The following is a 21,363-nucleotide window of genomic DNA, read 5'->3' as shown; positions in this document are numbered from 1 at the left end:
GGTCATACAGAACTTTCCCGCACAGTTTATTTTATATTTTTAGCCAATATCGCTAACTTGGCAACATAAGCCAAATTGGAGAAGTGTCTCTCAACTACACCAGCAGAGTCATTAATAATTAAACAGATCCCTAGGAGAAAGTTGGAAAAGAGGTGCGGGCAGCACAGAGAGCACCAGATCATCACAACTCTATACATTTTAAGATATCTTGGAATAATGAGAAGGCTAAACATTTCTGAAAGGTACTAAATAGGAGAAAGACAAATTACAATGTTATTAGGCAGTATCTCGGAAGGGTACACTGGGAGCAGTTGTTATTGGGCAAGTGCACATCCAACATTTGGGACTTGCTGAAGGGCCAGTTGATCAAAGTTCAGGACTGGCATGTTCCAGTTACAAGCAGGGATAAGGATGTCAAAGTAAGTGAAACTTGGATCATCAAAAATTGTTCATATTCTTGCATTCAGTCAGTTCCCTAATCAGATCAATATTTTGCTGTCAACTTTGCCCTGTATTTCCGCTTATATCCAGCACCAGTGAACATTTGATTGTGCGATAATATGAAAAGATATTTTGCCACATTTTGATTTTTATGAAAAAGTTGCACATCTTTTTGCTTCAATCCAAGAAGGGGAGCTATTAACTCACTTGGAAATGGGATTAACACTGGCTTCAATGACCGCTAAGTATTTACAGCATTTAATGGTTTCTGGAAAATCTTGGACACCTGCAGGAAAAAAAATAATAATTATTCTCTTAATGGGAAAACATTGTTTATAAAGGATGTACAATATCCGCAAGATTGAAATATGTTCCAATATTAATAACTTTACATGTTCCAAAATATTTCATACTGTTAGTCCTGATATCAAAAAGATAATTCAAAAGCATAGAGTAATTTTTGAGGCTTTTTTACAATTTACCATTCTATGTTCCTCCTCTTCCTCTGATATTATCAACAAATGGTGGCCTAGACTGTTCATTTGTGGGCCAATGCATTTACCCCATATATCATCACAGCCAATATTGAAACCGCTGATTTTTCTGATTGAATGAGTGTACCACTGGCAGCCAACATTTATTTCCCATTCTTAATTAACATTGGGAAGATGCAGGCTGCCTAATCAAGCTTCCATATTCCCTTTTTGTGAATGTGTTACCACAGTGCCTTTGGATGGGGGAGTTCTAGGATGTAGATTAATCTTCTAAATGGGTAAATTCTGAAGAGTGGAGTCAGTTGCTATAGGATACTCTTTACCGTTTCTAGTTTCTAAGGTATTTATTAAATTCAAGTGGTATGGGTTTTACAGACTGAGTCAGCATTTGATTGCCTCATCTAGCCCAAAACATCACCTATCCATTTTCTCCACAGATGCTGCTTGACTCGCTGAGTTACTCCAGGATATTGTGTCTATCTTTGGAATAAACTAACATCTGCAGTTCCTTTTTACGAGGCGAGTGACTTGCTGCAGGCTTCCTAGCCTCTGACCTGTTCTTGTTACCAATTGTGTTTATGGTTACTCCAGTTCAATTTCTGGACACCCACCCACATGCAGATACTGATATTTGAAGACTACATCATGGAAATATTGTTGAAGGTCAAGAGAAAGTTGCAAGATTCTTTCTTTCTTCACATGGTTAATGCTCAGCTCTTGTGTGGTATCAATGTTGCATGACAATTATCAGCCCATTACTGAAGGCGGTGCATGAACAATCATTCTATAATATGAGAAGTTGCGAATGGAATGGAACAACAGCAGTCATCCTCTTGTTTGCCCCAATAATAGAGAGAATTTATTAATTAATTCATGGCATTTGGGCTTACTTATCTGTCTTGAGGGACATGCAACAAATCAGCTTTGAATGCTTGGCTTTAAAGGGTCCTGTCCTCTTTTTAATTTTTAACTTTTTAATGGACTGGATGTGGCAGAACTGTAGAACACAGATTTGTTCCTTTGACTATGGAATACTGCATAAAATACAATGAGCTGGAGTAACTCAATGAGTCAGGCAGCATCTCTGGAGGACATGGATAGGTGATGTTTCAGGTCAGGACTGATCCTCATACTGGTTGGAGAAAGCTGGAAAAGAGGTGCGGGCAGGACAGGGAGCGCCAGATCATCACAACTCTATACACTTTAAGTCAAACAGGAAATTAGAAATGCGTGCGACAAAGGCAAAACAGTTATAATGGGTGACAAATCTACATATAGATTGGGTGAATCAAATTGGCAGGGGTGCTGAGGAAGAGGATTTCTTGGAATGTATGCGGGATAGTTATCTAAATCAACATGTAGAGGAACCAACGAGAGAGCAGGCTATTTTAGACTGGGTATTGAGTAATGAGGAAGGGTTAGTTAGCAGTCTTGTTGTACGTGCCCCCTTGGGCAAGAGTGACCATAATATGGTTGAGTTCTTCATTAGGATGGAGAGTGACATTGTTAATTCAGAAACAATGGTTCTGAACTTAAAGAAAGGTAACATTGAGGGTATGAGACGTGAATTGGCCAAGATTGACTGGCAATTAATTCTAAAAGGGTTGACGGTGGATATGCAATGGAAGACATTTAAAGACTGCATGGATGAACTACAAAAATTGTTCATCCCAGTTTGGCAAAAGAATAAATCAGGGAAGGTAGTGCATCCGTGGATAACAAGGGAAATCAGGGATAGTATCAAAGCGAAGGATGATGCGTACAAATTAGCCAGAAAAAGCAGCATACCAGAGGACTGGGAGAAATTCAGAGACCAGCAGAGGAGGACAAAGGGCTTAATTAGGAAAGGAAAAATAGATTATGAAAGAAAACTGGCAGGGAACATAAAAACTGACTGCAAAAGTTTTTATAGATATGTGAAAAGAAAGAGATTAGTTAAAACAAATGTAGGTCTCTTGCAGTCGGAAACAGGTGAGTTGATCATGTGGAACAAGGATATGGCGGACCAATTGAATAACTACTTTGATTCCGTCTTCACTAAGGAAGACATAAATAATCTGCCGGAAATAGCAGGGGACCGCGGGTCAAAGGAGTTGGAGGAATTGAGTGAAATCCAGGTTAGTCGGGAAGTGGTGTTGGGTGAATTGAATGGATTAAAGGCCGATAAATCCCCAGGACCAGATAGGCTGCATCCCAGAGTACTTAAGGAAGTAGCTCCAGAAATAGTGGATGCATTAGTAATAATCTTTCAAAACTCTTTAGATTCTGGAGTAGTTCCTGAGGATTGGCGGGTAGCAAACGTAACCCCACTTTTTAAGAAGGGAGGGAGAGAGAAAACGGGGAATTACAGACCAGTTAGTCTAACATCGGTAGTGGGGAAACTGCTAGAGTCAGTTATTAAAGATGGGATAGCAGCACATTTGGAAAGTGGTGAAATCATTGGACAAAGTCAGCATGGATTTACGAAAGGTAAATCATGTCTGACGAATCTTATAGAATTTTTCGAGGATGTAACTAGTAGCGTGGATAGGGGAGAACCAGTGGATGTGGTGTATCTGGACTTCCAGAAGGCTTTCGACAAGGTCTCACATAAGAGATTAGTATACAAACTTAAAGCACACGGCATTGGGGGTTCAGTATTGATGTGGATAGAGAACTGGCTGGCAAACAGGAAGCAAAGAGTAGGAGTAAACGGGTCCTTTTCACAATGGCGGGCAGTGACTAGTGGGGTACCGCAAGGCTCAGTGCTGGGACTCCAGCTATTTACAATATATATTAATGATCTGGATGAGGGAATTGAAGGCAATATCTCCAAGTTTGCGGATGACACTAAGCTGGGGGGCAGTGTTAGCTGTGAGGAGGATGCTAGGAGACTGCAAGGTGACTTGGATAGGCTGGGTGAGTGGGCAAATGTTTGGCAGATGCAGTATAATGTGGATAAATGTGAGGTTATCCATTTTGGTGGCAAAAACAGGAAAGCAGACTATTATCTAAATGGTGGCCGATTAGGAAAAGGGGAGATGCAGCGAGACCTGGGTGTCATGGTACACCAGTCATTGAAAGTAGGCATGCAGGTGCAGCAGGCAGTGAAGAAAGCGAATGGTATGTTAGCTTTCATAGCAAAAGGATTTGAGTATAGGAGCAGGGAGGTTCTACTGCAGTTGTACAGGGTCTTGGTGAGACCACACCTGGAGTATTGCGTACAGTTTTGGTCTCTAAATCTGAGGAAGGACATTATTGCCATAGAGGGAGTGCAGAGAAGGTTCACCAGACTGATTCCTGGGATGTCAAGACCAAAGATCTTATAGCAGAGCAAGATAGACCACTCTTCGAAAAACGCGTAGTATGACGTGTGTGATTGTCGACGCCATTTTTTGAGGCATTTTATTGGGCTTCCCCCACACTGTCATGGCGTCCTTATCTAAATCTTCACATCACTGCTCTGCTATCAATTGTTCTAATCGTAAATCTAAATGACCCGACCTGTCATTCTTTAGGTTCCCCAATAGAAAAGAAAGGTGAGAAAATATTATTATTATTTTCAGTCGATATTCTGTCGTGAAAATGTTATTTTCTGTTCTCCCATCAACGGCCATTGGGAAACTAGGTTTGTCGGTACATTAGAAAGTTATTAGATTTATTTTTAATAGATCTTTACTTACCATAATAATAAAGACAATTTTAACACTTCTGTACATTTTTGGTTTTGTTCTTGTAAGGGATTGGTCTCCAAAATATGGCCCGCGGGACACATTAGGCCCAGTGACCACGAGATTTTTCGAGCTCAGATTCAAGTCCGAGAACGCGGCGGCCGTTACCCGTTATAACCCTCGAATTGTCGAGACATCACAAGCAAAGATCACAAGCCCGCCGTGAAGAAGGGTGCAATCAAATATTATACAACTGCTCTATCATCTTTGGGTGCAATGGTGGGCCGGGGGGTTCGGCGGCGGCGGCCGCAATCAAAGATATGAGAGGAGCTCTGCTCTATAATCTTTGGTTGGAATGGGACGGCTGCGCGTTATAATGTGCTATCGTTCCACTCCCTCTCCCCTTCTCCCTGTCCCCCATCTCCCTCTCCCCCCTTCTCCCTCTCCCCCCTTTTCCCCTTCTCCCTCTCCCCCTTCTCCCTCTCCCCCATCTCCCTCTCCCCCTTCTCCCTCTCTTCTCTCTCCCCTCTCTCTCGATCTCTCTCTCCCCTCTCTTCTCTCGATCTCTCGCTCCCCTCCCTTCTCTCGATCTCTCTCTCCCCTCTCTTCTCTCGATCTCTCTCTCCCTCTCTTCTCTCGATCTCTCTCTCTCTCCCTCTCTTCTCTCGATCTCCCTCCCTTCCCTCTCTCCCTCCCTTCCCTCTCTCCCTCCCTTACCTCTTCGTGAGAGTTGGCAGCTCTGCTATGCCTTGGGTCCAAAAGAGGATAGAAAGAAAATACTTAATGGTCTTTGTAAGAAGATTTTAATAAGCTCTTCTACATTTAAGGTAAATTGACATATTAGAGGCAAAAAGCATCTTCAATATACAGGTCTCTCCACACAACTGAAAACAATTGCATTTAAGTGATATATCATCCATTGTTCAGGCATGTAGTTATGATCATCTTTTTTCTTATTAGTTAATCCTAAATGATATCTCCTGTAATTTCAGATGTCAACAGTGTAGATGACATGTGCATGTACCTTTAACACAGTGACCTCACCACTACTAACCACTCCCCATATCACAAGTATAATTACAACCTTCCCACCCATTGATCTCGCTCTCTAGTTCCGGTGACAGACCACGAACAGCTAGGGCAGCAACGTATGTGTATCATGAATAAACAGTAGTAAAGACACAGTGTGTTATGACATTTCTTTACATGGTGTCAGCATCGTACCTTTGCGCATCCTGTGTGTCGGGTTTTATTTACTTTTGACCCAGTTCCCTATCCTGTGTGTTTTTTTGTATCTCCCGTGCCATGGCTACTTCTTGCCGCAAGCCCGATATGCTTGTCTTCGACTCAGACATTGCCCATCGGTGGGGTGTCTTTAGACATGACTTCCAACACTTCGTCACGATCGCCCATCCTGCTGCCACCCCTGCGACACGGGCTTCTCTGCTTCTCAACCTGGCTGGTCCCGATGCCCTGGAACGGTCTGAGTCGTTTGTCTATGGTGCAGATGAAGATGCTCGGGACCCGGTATGTCTTATGGCTAAGTTTACCGCTATGTGCGACATCCCCACTAACTGCATCCTAGAGCGTTTTAAAATGTTCACCCGGCGTCAGATCCCTGGAGAGTCAATCGATAACTATATCGCCGCGTTGCGGCACCTGGCCAGGCGTTGCCGCCTGGACGCGCTGACCCCCGATCAACTGACCCGGGACATTCTAGTGTATGGCCTTCAGGATGCAAAGCTAAGGGCTGAACTTCTGCGGAAGCACGACCTGTCTTTGGACGAGGCTCTGCACGCCTCCCGCATGGCTGAGGCTGTCGCCTCGGCGGTGTCGCCTGCTGATCATGACATTAACTTTACCAGTGTTGCTGGCTGCCGGCGGTACGCTGGCCCGCAACGGCAACGGGGTTCCCCTGCACCCGGGGGTAGCAGCCCACAGCGCTGCCCCAACTGCAACTTTGCCTCCCATCAATTTAATGTGTGCCCTGCAATGGGTAAGACGTGTAACTTTTGCAGGAAATTAAACCATTTCTCTGCCGCTTGCCGCTCCCGTGGGAAGCCAGTTCCTGCTCCACGGCGAATGTTAAACAACCTTGCTCAAGCTGATAGCGCGCTTGGTTCCCAGTACCAGCCTGACGAACTCCCTTTGTCTGATACAAGTTCCTCCCAGGGGGAGACCAGCATATTATCACTGTTGGATGCACCTGCACTGATAACGGACCCTTCAGTTCGCGTTACTGTCAATGGCTCGACCTTCACCGCAAAAAATCGACACGGGGGCCGTGGCAAATGTAATGTCAACAAGCCTCTTCAGGAAGATAAGGACTGATGAGAAAGTTAGTCCCGATAACTCCCTTTTGCATGCCTACGGGGGAGGCGTGCTCGTTCCTGTGGGGAGGGCTACCCTGCACTGCAAGGTACTGCAGGCCTCTCGGCCCCTCACTTTTTATCTGCTGGATACAAACAACATCACCCTGTTGGGCGCCCGGGCGTGCCAGGACCTCGGCTTGGGATCTTTCCACCATGATATCCACCAGGTGCGGACCCTTATGGACCCCCTGCACGATTACCCTGACCGCTTTGACGACAAGCTGGGCAAGCTGCCCTGCAGCTACAAGATCGTTGTCGACCTCGGTGTTGAACCTGTGATCCGTCCACCACACCGCGTCTCCTTCGCCATGAAGGACAAGGTGGAGTCAACGCTGCTCAACATGGTTACCATGGGCATCCTGAAGGAGGTGAGCGATCCCACCCGGTGGGTCTCCACCATGGTTGTTGCTGCGAAAAAGGACAAAAGTGAAATTCGCATTTGCATCAACCCCAAGGACCTGAACCTTGCCATCAAACGCCCGCACTACCCCATGCGAACAGTGGAGGACGTCGCTGGACAGGTTGGCCCGGCCACTGTCTTCTCGGTTCTCGATGCCAAGAGCTCCTTCTGGCAGATACCGCTGGACGAGCGGTCCTCTTACCTGACTACCTTCAGCACGCCCTTCGGCAGGTTCCGATTCCTCCGCATGCCATTCGGGATCAACTCTGCCAGCGAGGTCTTCCAGCGGACGATGGAGCAGCTGTTCGCCGGTCTGCCGTGTGCCATCATCGTTGACGACCTCCTGGTCTACGGTAAGGACGTTGCTGAGCACGACCTCCACCTCCGTCAAGTCCTGGACCGGGCCCGTGAAATCAACCTCAAGCTCAACCCAAAGAAGTGCCGTTTCCGCGTCCCGGAGGTCACCTATGTGGGCCACGTCTTTACTGCCTCGGGGCTGAAGCCTGATCCAGCAAAAGACAGCTGCGGTCTCCGAGATGTCTTCACCCACCGACGTGCCCAGCCTGCAGCGTTTCCTGGGCATGGTTAATTACCTGGGGAAGTTCATCCCCGACCTCAGCGAGCTGAGCGCGCCCCTGAGGGAGTTGATCAAGAAGGACACTGCCTGGGCCTGGTTCCCGCATCACCAGAATGCTTTTGACGTCCTGAAGTCCAGGCTGGTCAGTACCCCCACTCTCAAATTCTTCGACCTGCAGCGTCCGATTGTTCTCACCTGCGACGCCTCCAAGTTCGGTCTTGGTGCTGCTTGCCTGCAGCTCCACGATGGCCTGCAGCTGCCTGTTTCCTACGCGTCCCGCACCATGACCCCTGCCGAGCAGCGCTATGCTCAGATAGAGAAGGAGCTGCTTGCTGTGGTGTTTGCCTGCTCCAAGTTCAGGGACTATATTCTGGGCAACAGCTTCACGATCGAGACCGACCACCAGCCACTGGTCTCTATCCTCAACAAGCCGATCCACGTTGCCTCGTCCCGTTTGCAGCGCATGATGCTGCAGCTCCAGCGTTTTACGTTCAGAATTGTATATCGCAAGGGCAAGGACATGTTCGCACCGCTAACGTCCACCGATCGCCATCCATATGAATCGTCTGACCTGATGGTACTTAACGTTAACATTGTGCCTTCACAGCAGATGCAGTCCCTGGTCAGCAACACTGCCAAGGATCCTGCCCATGGGACCGCTGGGCTCCGCAGGGTGTTGAATGTATCCTAAATAAGGATTGTATCATAGTTGTATAGTAGTTTATTACATGTTTGTATTGTATTATGGTGGTGGGTTCTGGCTTGTTTTATTGTAGTGTAATATTATTTATTAATAATTGAATAAATTTATTTAAAAAAAAAAAAATTTAAAAAAAAAGCTGGTTACGCGACACCCTGAGGGAGTTCCGGGACCGCTGGGCTCCGCAGGGTGTTGAATGTATCCTCAATAAGGATTGTATCATAGTTGTATAGTAGGTTATTACATGTTTGTATTGTATTATGGTGGTGGGTTCTGGCTTGTTTTATTGTAATGTAAATATTATTTTTAATAATTGAATAAATTTGTTGATTAAAAAAAAAAAAAAAAAAAAAAAAGGATCCTGCCCTGCAGCAGCTTGCCGACGTCATCCGGCAGGGCTGGCCAGACCGTCATTCATCCTTGCCGGCTGGTGCCGTGCCCTACTTCCTGGTCCGTGACGAGCTCGTGCTGCACGACGGCGTGGTCGTGAAGGGACACAAGGTCATTGTGCCTGCTGCGCTGCGAGACCACTACTTTCAGACCGCCCACCGCGGTCATCCTGGGGCCGAGGCCACTCTGTCTCAGGCCCAGAGTCAGTTCTACTGGCCCGGCATGGCCCAAGACATCCGGGAGAGGGTCTCCGCCTGCTCTACCTGCAATAGCCTCGCTCCCCATCAGCAACAGCAGCCGCTTCTGCAACAGCCTGCCCCCGAGCTGCCCTGGATGGCTGTCGCCACTGACCTTTTCGAGTGGCGTGGCAAGCACTTCCTGGTCCTTGTTGACTCGTACTCCAGCTGGTTCGAGGTTGACCAGCTGCACTCCCTCACCTCTTCGGCCGTTATCGGGAAGCCGCGCCGCCACTTCGCAACCTTTGGCTCCCCGGCAAGTCTTCAATCGGACAACGGCAGCCAGTTCTCAAGTGCCGAATTTCGGAGTTTCGCTGCCAGCTGGAACTTCCGACACTATACCAGCAGCCCAGAGTACCCGCAAAGCAACGGCCTGGCAGAGCGCGCAATCCGCAGTGCTAAGGACTTGCTGGAACATTGTAGACTGTTCCATTCTGACTTTTACCTGGCCCTCCTCAACCTTCGAAACATCTCCCGCGACCCTGCCTTGGGCTCGCCAGCACAGCGGCTGATGTCTCGCACTACGAGACCTCCGATCCCGGTGACCCAGCGGTCCCTCGTGCCCTCTGTTCTCCAGCCCGCTGCCGTCCAGGAGCGCATTGCCCTCAAGCAAGAAATCCAAAAGCGCTCCCACGACAAGTCCTGCCGTCCCCTCCCGCGTCTGTTCCCTGGCCAAGTCGTCCGGATGCAGTCCCCCTCCGGTCACTCCAGGCTTGCTATCGTCGTCGATACTGCTGGTTCGCCGCGGTCCTATCTGGTCGACCATGACGGTACCATTTACCGCCGGTCCCGCCAACATCTGCGGCTTGTCAACGAGCCCCCACCACCGCCTGCCGACCCCTTTGCCCCCCCGCTGTCTGCCACGTTGCCTGCCGCTCCACGCATGCCTCGGTCCCTGCCTTCTCAGCTCTATCAGCCCCGCTCTCCAACAGCCAATCCTCCCTCGCCTGCCCGTCTTCCCGCTGCTGCGCCTGCATCCCCTCCTCCGTCTCCGTCTTCTCCTCCTCCCGGGTCCCCGGTTCGCTCACCCGCACCTGCTCCTGCTCCTGTTCTTCCTGCAGAGGGGGGAGATGGCGAGCTGCGTACCCGGTCCGGGCGGGTGGTCAAGCCGCCTGTCCGTTATGGTGATTTTGCTTAACTGTTTGCTTACCTGCTCGAAGCGTATGAGACGTGGTCGCCCTGTCACTACTGTATTGCTTTTCATTTCCAAGGGGAAGGATGTAGATGACATGTGCATGTACCTTTAACATAGTGACCTCACCACTACTAACCACTCCCCATATCACAAGTATAATTACAACCTTCCCACCCATTGATCTCGCTCTCTAGTTCCGGTGACAGACCACGAACAGCTAGGGCAGCAACGTATGTGTATCATGAATAAACAGTAGTAAAGACGCAGTGTGTTATGACACTTCTTTACAAACAGTGGGTCCAGAATACTCGTCGACAAGATCTCCTGCACCGAACTGCAGAGTATTTGTCAAATAACTGCCGTCTTATGTGCATTGTGTGAAATTGTGATTTGTTAACTGCACAAAACTAATGCAAATGGCGATATATTTATTATTGTATCTACGTTGGACATTTTGCTCTTTGGTGTCAGAATGCGGGGTGGGAGATTGCAACCTTCACGTGGTCCGCCCTGTTTCGACAAATGCAATCAACCCGGTGTGCAGTCAAATAAGATCAAATAGAACAAGTTGTCCTACAACTTTAGGCTGTGCACGCCATACGCAAGAAGAAGAAGAAGAAGTGTCAGAACGCAGTCTGAAGAAGGCTTCCGACCTGCAACGTCACCTATTCCTTTTCTCCAGAGATGCTGCCTGACCCACTGACATACTCCAGCATTTTGTGTCTATCTCTGTTTAGATTGGACTCGTGGGTGGAGATTGCGGCTGGTCTGGTGATCTAGAACGAGGGCCAAAGTCTCAGAATATGGGTCATGATATTTAGTAATGAGACAAGGAGCAGTTTCTTCACTCAAGGGCTGGGAATCTTGGAATTCTTGATCGCGTGAGATGGTGGAAGTCGAGTCCTTGAAAGGAGAGATATTTTTTTTCAAATACGAAAAGGATGAAGGATAATGGAGAGAATGTGGGAATAAGGTGTTGAGGTGCAGGATCAACAATAATCTTACTGATGGTGGTGTGAACTTAGATGGCTTATCCTTGCTTCTATTTCTTACAGAGATACAGCGCGGAAACAGGCCCTTTGGCCCACCGCGTCCGCTTTGACCAGCGATCCCCGCACACTAACACCATCCTACACACACTAGGGACAATTTACACTTATACCAAGCCTACAAACCTGTATGTCTTTGGAGTGTGGGAGGAAACCGAAGATCTTGGAGAACACCCATTCAGTCACGGGGACAATGTACGAACTCTGTACAGACAGCACCCACTGTAAGGCAGCAACTTTACCACTGCACCACCATGTCGCCCTTAATCCACTAGGGCACTAGGTTACAATAATCTTCCTACATATTCCAGGAATGCATCTCATAAAAATGGGAGAGGTTTAAATGCATTGTAAAATCTGCTCTCAGTTTCCTAGATCGGTATTGCTCTAATGGCCTCTTTGTATCATTTTCTTTGATTTAAACCATCCATTGTTCTGCATTTAGATTTTATTTTTTCCCCTGTGGATCACAAGGCACTGTTTGTTTCAGGAGTGACTCTAATCTCCAGCGTAATTTGACAAGACAGCCAAGAGGGCAAACACAGGCAGTTCAGAGCTGCTGCCTGTATCGCATGAGAGAACAAGAATGAGACCAACTTGTTTTTTGCAGATCATCAACCCTTGACTGATGTTATCAATGCCGATGGTGACTCAAGGAGACTCAACCAGGTGGTGGTTTACAAAGGTCCATGCCCATTGTTCCTCATGGCATACCACCAGCCTCAACAGATCACCTAGTCATAGAGTCTCACAGCGTAGAAGCAGGCCCTTCAGCTCAACTTGCCCACGCTGGCCAACATGTCCCATCTACACTAGTCCCACATGCCTGCATTTGGCCCATACCCCTCTAGACCTGTCCTAACCATCAAATAACCTAACAGAACTGTCATATGAGGAAAGATTGAAAAGACTAGGCTTGTATTCACTGGAGTTTAGAAGGATGAGGGGAAATCTTATCATATTGTTTACAGTGTACTATGTTTACAGATTCTGTTGTGCTGCTGAAAGTAAGAATTTAATTGTTCTATCTGGGACAAGCTAGATGCAGGAAATTGTTCTACATGACAATAAAACACTCTTGTTAGATGCAAGGGGATCTTATAGAAACATATAAATGAATAAAAGGACTGAACAAGCTAGATACAGGAAAAATGTTCCCAATGTTGGGCGAGTCCAGAACCAGGGGCCACAGTCTTAGAACAAAGGGGAGGCCATTTAAGACTGAGGTGAGAAAAAACTTTTTCACCCAGAGAGTTGTGAATTTGTGGAATTCCCTGCCACAGAGGGCAGTGGAGGCCAAATCACTGGTTGGATTTAAGAGAGAGTTAGATAGATCTCTAGGGGCTAGTGGAATCAAGGGATATGGGGAGAAGGCAGGCACGGGTTATCGATTGGGGCTGATCAGCCATGATCACAATGAATGGCGGTGCTGGCTCGAAGGACCAAATGGCCTCCTCCGGCACCTATTTTCTATGTTTCTAGAACACTCATCCAGCAATCCTCGAGCCCACCAGCTCATCCCGTAGTCAATTCATCAGCTTTTCCATAAGAACTTCCATCAGTTCTTCCAAAAGAATGACAATCAGCCAATCTCGATTACCCTCAGCCCATCAAGCAGCCCCTTAATTCACCCAGAAGTCTGAACTATTGAATGCTCACTGCATCTCTTTCCATGTCGGCAAGTTAATATCCAGCTGCATGAACCATGTGAAAAGGGAATAAATAGATGCATGTGGTGCAGTGATTTGTGCAGCACTATAGGCCTGGAGACCAAGAGGAGTTCACCATTGAACGGAGTTTGAACGGGGGGCTTGAGGCCCCCGACCGAGGAAGAACAAAAGGAAGGGACTTGAACTTTATTTCGCCTTCCATCACAGTGAGGAATGTGTAGGAGTCACTGTGGTGAATGTCCGTATTAAAATGTGTTTTTGAGTGCTGTTGCTTTTAATTGTATGACTGACCTGGCCAATGAAATTCCTCGTATGTTGCAAAACATACTTGGCAAATGAAATCTGATTATGATTCTGAAAAGCCTTTCCCTTCCATACTCTTTCCTCTCTTTGATCTTTTTGCAGTTGACTGCCTTTCTGTACTTGTTGCAAGAGATTGTCGCGGCATCCAGCATCCTCGGAGAATGTAGAATTAAAGGCAGAGGCAATGCCAGTTTTAAAGATGGTTATTTGCCTCAAGATTGGATTATTGCATCTCCAGAACCTCCCCAGAGGCTCTGGGAGACACAAGGTTCAAGAGGGAACACAAAAAGCCTAATTAGGAAGAATATTAAGAGTAAGATTTTCAATTAAAATACTGTAATTGATGGAACCTTGCCTTTAAATTTGTTCTTGGATGAAACCCTGATGGTTCTCACATTGTCTCTTTAAATTTACTCTCCTTTTCACACTTGCATTAAAACACACAGCCACCGCCATTCACAGTGATACTGCCCGGCAGTCTCATAATTACAGTCAACACAGCCACCTTGACAGCCACACAAAATGATGTAAATAAAAATTGTTTTCCTTGTTTAAGAAGTTCAATTTAGAATTATTTGAAATTGTGGGGGTTGGTACAAAATACTGCTGACCCACAAATGTGTTGCTGTGAGACATTCACATTTAAAAAATCCATGTCTCAAAAAAAGCAAGAAGACCAACTTATCAGATGAATTTAAATATGTAGGTATGTATGCATTAGTTTTGCTCCTAATTCCCTTTTCCAAATCATTAATATATATGGTAAACAGTTGCGGCCCCAACACCAAGCCTTGTGGCAAAAAAATCCAGAAGATTAGTCAAACATGATTTCCCTTTCATAAATCCATGTTGACTTGGACTAATTCTTTTACTGCTATCCAAATGCCCCATTATTACATCTTTAATAATTGACTCCAACATCTTTCACACCACCAAAGTCGGGCTAACTGGTCTGTAATTCCCTGTTTTCTCTCACGCTCCTTTCTTGAAAAGTGGGATAGCATTAGCTATCCTCCAATCCACAGGAACTGATCGTAAATCTATTGATCGTTGGAAAATGATCATATGTATAAATATATATGTATGTGTATATATGCATGTATGTGTATATATGCATGTATATGTATATGTGTGTATATATGTATGTATATATATGTGTGTATGTATGCATATAAATGTATCCATATGTATGTGTGCATTTGTATGTGTGCATATGTATGTGTATACGTGTGTATGTATGTATGTGTATATATGTATGTGTGTATATATGTATGTGTGTATATATGTATGTGTATAAATATATATATATGCATATATTTATTATTACTATATAATTATATATATAATTGCCTTTATGGTTTATGTATATCATCTTACAAGACAAATGAATTAATAGTGATTATTTAAATCAAAGTTGCTTCTGATACATGAGAATAAACTTTATTATCTCTAACTTGCCTCTCACACACAGACACACATTCATATAAATATATTAAATATATATACGTTAAATTTAATTATGTGCAGTGTGTGTTAAAGCAATACAAGGGAAACTGCACAATACAATGCAAGGGAAACTACGCAAAGGAGGGGGCTGTTCCTGCTACAAGATACTCGAGGATCTTTGCTTTGGATCAAAGATTATAGAGGAGCTCTATAATCTTTGCTTTGGATTTCAGCGGGTGGCATACCGGAAGTCGCGTGTCGCATTAAGAAATGGCGGCCGTGACGTTCCGTCACGTACTACACGTCAGTCCATTGGATTTCGGAGGAGTGGTCTATCTTGCTCTGCTATCATCTCTGATCCCTCCCAACCAGCTCACCACATCTTCCACCTGCTGCCATCAGGAAGGCGCTACAGCTCACTGTCCGCCAAGACATCTCGATTTAAAAACAGTTTTTACCCACACGCAATCCGAATTCTGAACACACTATGATAACAGCACATATCCTCCCCATGCATGTACTGTATATTGTATGATGTTGTGTTTTATGTCATGTTTGACGGGAATCAGCCTACCTTGTAACATCCTGTACTGAACCTGAATTCCACCAGCTTGACTGTGTGGTCATTAAATAATCTAATCTAATCTTTGGTCAGGACTGTTTTATGAAGAAAGACTGGATAGATTTGGTTTATACTCTCTAGAATTTAGGAGATTGAGAGGGGATCTTATAGAAACTTACAAAATTCTTAAGGGGTTGGACAGGCTAGATGCAGGAAGATTGTTCCCGATGTTGGGGAAGTCCAGGACAAGGGGTCACAGCTTAAGGATAAGGGGGAAATCCTTTAAAACCGAGATGAGAAAAACTTTTTTCACACAGGGAGTGGCATGTTCCAGTTACAAGGAGGGATAAGGATGTCAAAGTAAGGGAAACTTGGATCATCAAAAAGGATCATCAAAAAATGTGGACAAAAAAGAATAAGGGTAAGCCATTTAGAATGGTGATGAGGAAACACTTTTTCACACAGAGAGTTGTGAGTGTGGAATCCTCTACCTCAGAGGGTAGTGGAGGCCGGATCTCTGGATACTTTCAAGAGAGAGCTGGATAGGGCTCTTAAAGATAGCGGAGTCAGGGGATATGGGGAGAAGGCAGGAATGGGATACTGATTGGGGATGATCAGCCATGATCACATTGATTGGCGGTGTTGGCTCGAAGGGCCAAATGGCCTACTCCTGAACCTATTGTACAAAAACACAATAAATAAATAAATAAACAAATAGAAAGAAAGAAAAGAAAAAGGAAGTGTATGCAAGGTTTAAGAGGATGGAATCAAACAGAGCATGTGGGGAATATTAAAGGAGCAAGGAAAGAGCTCAAGCGGGTAATTAGAACGGCCAAAAGGGGCCACAAAATTGCTTTGGCGAGTCAGATTAAAGAAAGTCCCAAGGATTTTTATACCTACATTAATAACAGAGGGTAACCAGGTGGATGGTAGGCCTGCTCAAGGAATTAGTGCTTCAAGTTAAGGAATGTAAATGAGGTACTAAACAAATACTTTGCACATGTTTTCACCAAGGAGAAGGGCATGGAGGAGCGTAAGATCAGTGTAGAGAATATCAATATGCAAGGGCAGTTTAAGAAGGAGGCGGTGTTGGGAATCTTGAAGAGCATTAAACAGATAAATTCCAAGATTCTGATGGAATCTATCCCAAGTTATTATACTACAAGAGAGGAGAATGCAGAAGCCTTGACAAAGATCTTCTCTTGCACATCCGAGGTCCCAGAGGCACAGAGAAGAGCTAATGCTGTTCCTTTCCTTTAAGGGCCTGTCCTACTTTCACGACTTAATTCACGACCTTTTTTACTCGTGAACATTTTTCATCATGTTGAAAAAACGCCCCGACCTACTTGATGCCACAAGTACCTACGACCTGCTTCGACCTACCTACGACCTCCTACGACCTCGTGACGACCATGCTGTGAGTATGAATCATGGGCAAACTCTGCAGAGGTCGTGAATTAGGTTGTGAAAGTGGAACAGGCCCTTTAGAAGGGAAGTAGAGAGAATCAGGGAATTATAACTTGGTCAAATGATAACCTCACATCAGTGATGGGGAAGCTATTGGAGATAATTCTTTGGGACAGGACGTGCTTGTATTTGGAAGAGAATTGGTTAATTAGGGACAATCAGCATGGCTTTGTACAAAGCAAGTCCTGCCTTACTAATTTGATCGAGTTTTTTCGAGGCGGTAACGAAGGTGATCGATGAGGAAGGGCAGTGGATGCTATGTACACGGACTTTCCTAAGGCATTTGATGATCAGGTAGGCTGATCCAAAAGATCAAGATGCACAGGATTAACAGTGACTTGGTCATATGGATTCAGAACTGATAAAAGACAGAGGGTTGTGGTGGAAGAACAATATTCAGGCTGGAGGTCTGTGACCAGTGGAGACCTCTGTTGTTTGATGCAGCTTTATAGGATATTGATTAGCCTGCAGTTCTGGTTGCTCCAGGGCGGCACAGTAGTGCAGCAGTAGAAGGGCTGCATCACAGTACCAGATATCCGGGTTTGATCCTGGCCTCGGGTGCTGTCTGTGCGGAGTTTGCATGTTCTCACTGCGACCGCTTGGGTTTTCTCTGGGTGCTCTGGTTTCCTCTCACATCCCAAAGATATGCTGATTTGTAGGATAATTGGCTTCTGTAAATTGTCCCTGGTGTGTAGAATACCACTAGTGTATGGGTGATCACTGGTCAGCACGGACTTGATGGGCTGAAGGACCTCTGTTTCCACGCTCTCTCTCTAAACTAAACTAAATTAAATACATGAAGTGCTGGGAGGCTTCTGATAGGATGCAATGGAAGTTTACCAGTATGATACTTTTATAAGGGGATATATTAGCTACAGGATATTGTTGGACAGACTTTGATTGTTTTCTCTGGAACGCCAGATATTGCGGGGAGACCTGAGAGAAGTATAGAAAATTATGAGGCATAGATAGGGTGTAGACAGTCCGAAACTTTTTCCCAGGATGGAATACAAAATACTAGAGAGTATAGCTTTAAGGTGAGAGCGGTAAAGCTTAAAGGAGATTCTTGAGGCAAATCATTTACAGAGGATGGTGAGTGCCTGGAACCCGTTTCCAGAGGTGGCGGTGGAAGCAGACATAATTGCGCCATTTAAGAGATTTTTGGATTGGCGCATGAAAATGCGATGAATAGAGGGATATGAGTAATGTACAGGCAGATAAGAGTTGTTCTTGGCATCATGTTCGGCACAGACATTTTGGAGCAAAAGGCCTGTTCCTATGCTGTGCTGTACTGTTCTATGTTCTATGGGACAAAGCCTGGGAAATGATAAATGCATATAGGTGAGGGTGCTTTTTAATTGACGAATAGGTAGTCAAACCCAGAGCCTAAAAAAGGAGACAAGAGGGTGTCAGACAGGAGAGAAGATGAGTGAAATGGAAAACTAGAGGGAGGGATATGTGGAAAGGAACAGGGGAAGTGGAAGATTACAATTCTTCTGCTACTGAATGAATGCCCAGTTTTGAACTGCTGTTCATACATGTTCAAACATCAACTGCTAGTGATCAACAGCAGTACTTGCTGCTGATTTCCCCTCACCAAACCCAGAAGAATCTGCTCTTTACTGTTACTGCAGCGATAGTTAGTTAATTCAGCATAGTCAAGTATCGAAACCCAAGACCTTCTGGGGTGTGTCATCTAGCCACAGATACGCTAGGGTGAAGTGGGTGAGTTATTGCTGGTTATTGCTCTTCCATTATCATTTAAAATTTAGGTTCCAATAATAAAAACAGAACAAAAAATCTTCAACCTGAAACATTATTTCTATTTTTCTTTCCACAAATGCCACCTGACCTGCTGAGTGCTTCCAGCAATTTCTGTTTCAAATTTTCAACACCTACATTTTTTGTTCGTATCATTGGGGCATCAATATTTCATTCTGCTAATAAGCAGGTATTATTTCAAAATGGTATTGGGATACATGCCGAAGTCTGATGCAGATCTGGTTGATTTGTAGTGATTAAGGTAACAATATTTTGAGATGGTATGATGATTAAGAACAAAATATCAGAACAGCATTTATAGACATTCTTAAATCTTAAAAGGATTCTATACTTAGCACGAATTATACCTCAATGCTAGTTCTCTTCCAGTGCTAGCTGAACAATAATCCTGGCTGGAAACTCTACAACAGTCCTAAAATATGGATCAACACAATCATTAATGTAATACTTTACACTATACTTCAATCTATTATGGCAGAAAAATCAACTTGTTCACACTTGGTATAATTCACTCTCCTCCTCCTCCCCCCCCCCCCCCCCACCCCCCCCGCCTTCCAATATCTTCATGAAATCTTGCAATTCCAAAATGGAATGCATGGCTCAATCTGCCACAGTTTAGTGATTAACAAATGATCTTATTTCCAGGCCAGTGAAGTCACAGGCACCTCCCTGGTTGAATAAAACTGGGTGAAAAAAAGGTCTTACCTTCCACTACCTGCAACCTCCGGCAACCACCTTCAACTAGCATCGCAACCGGCATCGACTAAAAAATTACCGATTTTTAAAACAGCAACCTATTTTTAGTCGTGGCCGGTTTTGAATTTTCTGAAGTAATCGCCGGAACATAGAAGAAGCGGAAACCACTTTCGATCATTAGGGAGACTGACAAAAACCTCCGGGAACCGCACGGAAACCTTGGGTCGGGCGCAAAGTCTCCATAGGTTTCCGTTCAGGTTTCCTAAGTGGGACAGGAGCATTAGTGTATAAAACCACGATGGGGATAGGGTGAATGCAGTCTTTTTACCAGAGTAGGGAAATCAAGAGATTTCAGGTGAGAGGGGAAAGATTTAATTTTTTCACAGAGGGTGGTGTGTATATGGAATTTTATATCGAAGTATCGTGGGAGACTACGTGAAGAACCCGCCAGCCCACATGCGCGTCAATACGTCGACGCATGGCGTGGGATTCGGAGCAGTTCGAAACTGCTCCGGTAGGTAAGGGTTTTTTTGTTTCAGGAACGGGCCGCTGCTCCGAAAATAGGTGCAGCGGGCCCGGAGAAGCTGGCACAGCTTGTGCAGCTACCGCCGTGGAGGCTCCGAAAAGGAGCAAGCGGCTGCATTCAATAGGCTGACGGCTCAGCCGGTGCAGCTACCGCCAAGGAGTTCCGTAAAGGAGCAGGCGGCTGCATTCAATAGGCTGACGATTCGCCCGGTGCAACTACTGCCATTGAGGCTCCGAGAGGGAGCAGACGGCTGGTGTTGGGGCTCCAAAGGAGCAGGCGACTGGTCGACATCTCCCTTGAGGCTCAAAAATGGAGCCAGCCAGATGCCTGTAGGAAGCAACACCTGGCTCAGGGTTGCGTTATATTCCTCCCCTCTAGACTCCGTTGAGACTCCAGAAGGGAGCTACGTCGGACTCGGAGTCACTAGCAGGAGCGACCTGTCCAGTGAATATATAATAGAATTGTGCTCCTGGCTCAGGAGACACTTACAGGCTGCTCTAGTCAGTTGCCTGTGGAAGCAACACCTGGCTCAGGGTTGCGTTACATATCTCCCGCTCAGAAGAGGGGAAGCAATACCTGGCTCAGGGTTGCGTTACAATATTCCATGTTCAGAGAGGGGAAGCAATCCTGGCTCAGGTAGCGTGATAATAACTCCCACTCAGAAGAGGGAAAGCAACACCTGGTTCAGGGTTGCGTTATTATATCTCCCGCTCAGTAGAGGGGAGTGCTGGAGATTATTACACAGGTAACTCCGACTATGGGGATATCGACAAGGAATTTGAATCCTCTGAACTTATGGGGGATATGCTTCAGTTTCATCATGAAGGAGTTCCAGCTCTTGTCACATAAATTGCCATCCCTTTGGGGGTAGGAGATCACTGGAGGAGATCTGGCTAAGAGCATCAGTGATTTCACTTCTCATCAGCTAAGGAGGGGTATATGCTGGATATGCCTAGGAAATATACCAGTCCAGATGAACTGCCAGACTTTGGATGTTCCAAAAGTCAATCTCACCATTTGGATATCTCAGTGGTGATACGTGGGCAAGAATTAAAATTTCAGCCTATCCAAAGACTATTAACTGATGTCATTTCGGCCTTTGCGAGGGCAGTAGATGGGTTTAGCTCTCGGTAGTGCAGAAGATGCTTTAACACTTCTATGTAATACACAGTTGGAGCTAAATTGCCTTTGCAAAATGCTATAAGGCCTGAGGTAATTCCTAAAAATGTGCTCATTTATGCAGAGCCAGTAACATGCAGCCTGCAATGTATCTCTTCGGAGAGGACTTACATTAGCATGTTTAAGACTTGCAGGGAGAATTTGAGGCGGCTGCGGAGGTGGTAGAACCATCCTATGTGGGTAGAGTTCCAGTATTCCCGGCGGGCATTTCACCCCTATATATAAACTAATGGCAGGAATCGCTGCTCTGAGGCTGGTTGGAACACCAGACTTACTCAATTCAGATCT

General features: G+C 45.5%; 1 protein-coding gene across 9 annotated transcripts in view; it reads right to left on the bottom strand.

Moving 5' to 3' along the window:
- lrrc7 (leucine rich repeat containing 7) overlaps nt 1-21,363 on the bottom strand; it is a 360,661-nt gene that overhangs the window by 112,402 nt on the left and 226,896 nt on the right. For all 9 annotated transcript variants that reach the window (XM_033028474.1, XM_033028480.1, XM_033028476.1 and 6 more), the window contains one exon: nt 649-727. In XM_033028474.1, the coding sequence (XP_032884365.1) occupies nt 649-727 (79 nt within the window). The remainder of the gene's footprint in view (nt 1-648; nt 728-21,363) is intronic.

Source organism: Amblyraja radiata, chromosome 10 (genome assembly GCF_010909765.2).
Source record: "Amblyraja radiata isolate CabotCenter1 chromosome 10, sAmbRad1.1.pri, whole genome shotgun sequence".
Taxonomy (NCBI): Eukaryota; Metazoa; Chordata; class Chondrichthyes; order Rajiformes; family Rajidae; genus Amblyraja; species Amblyraja radiata.
This window is presented reverse-complemented; position numbering and strand designations above follow the sequence as displayed.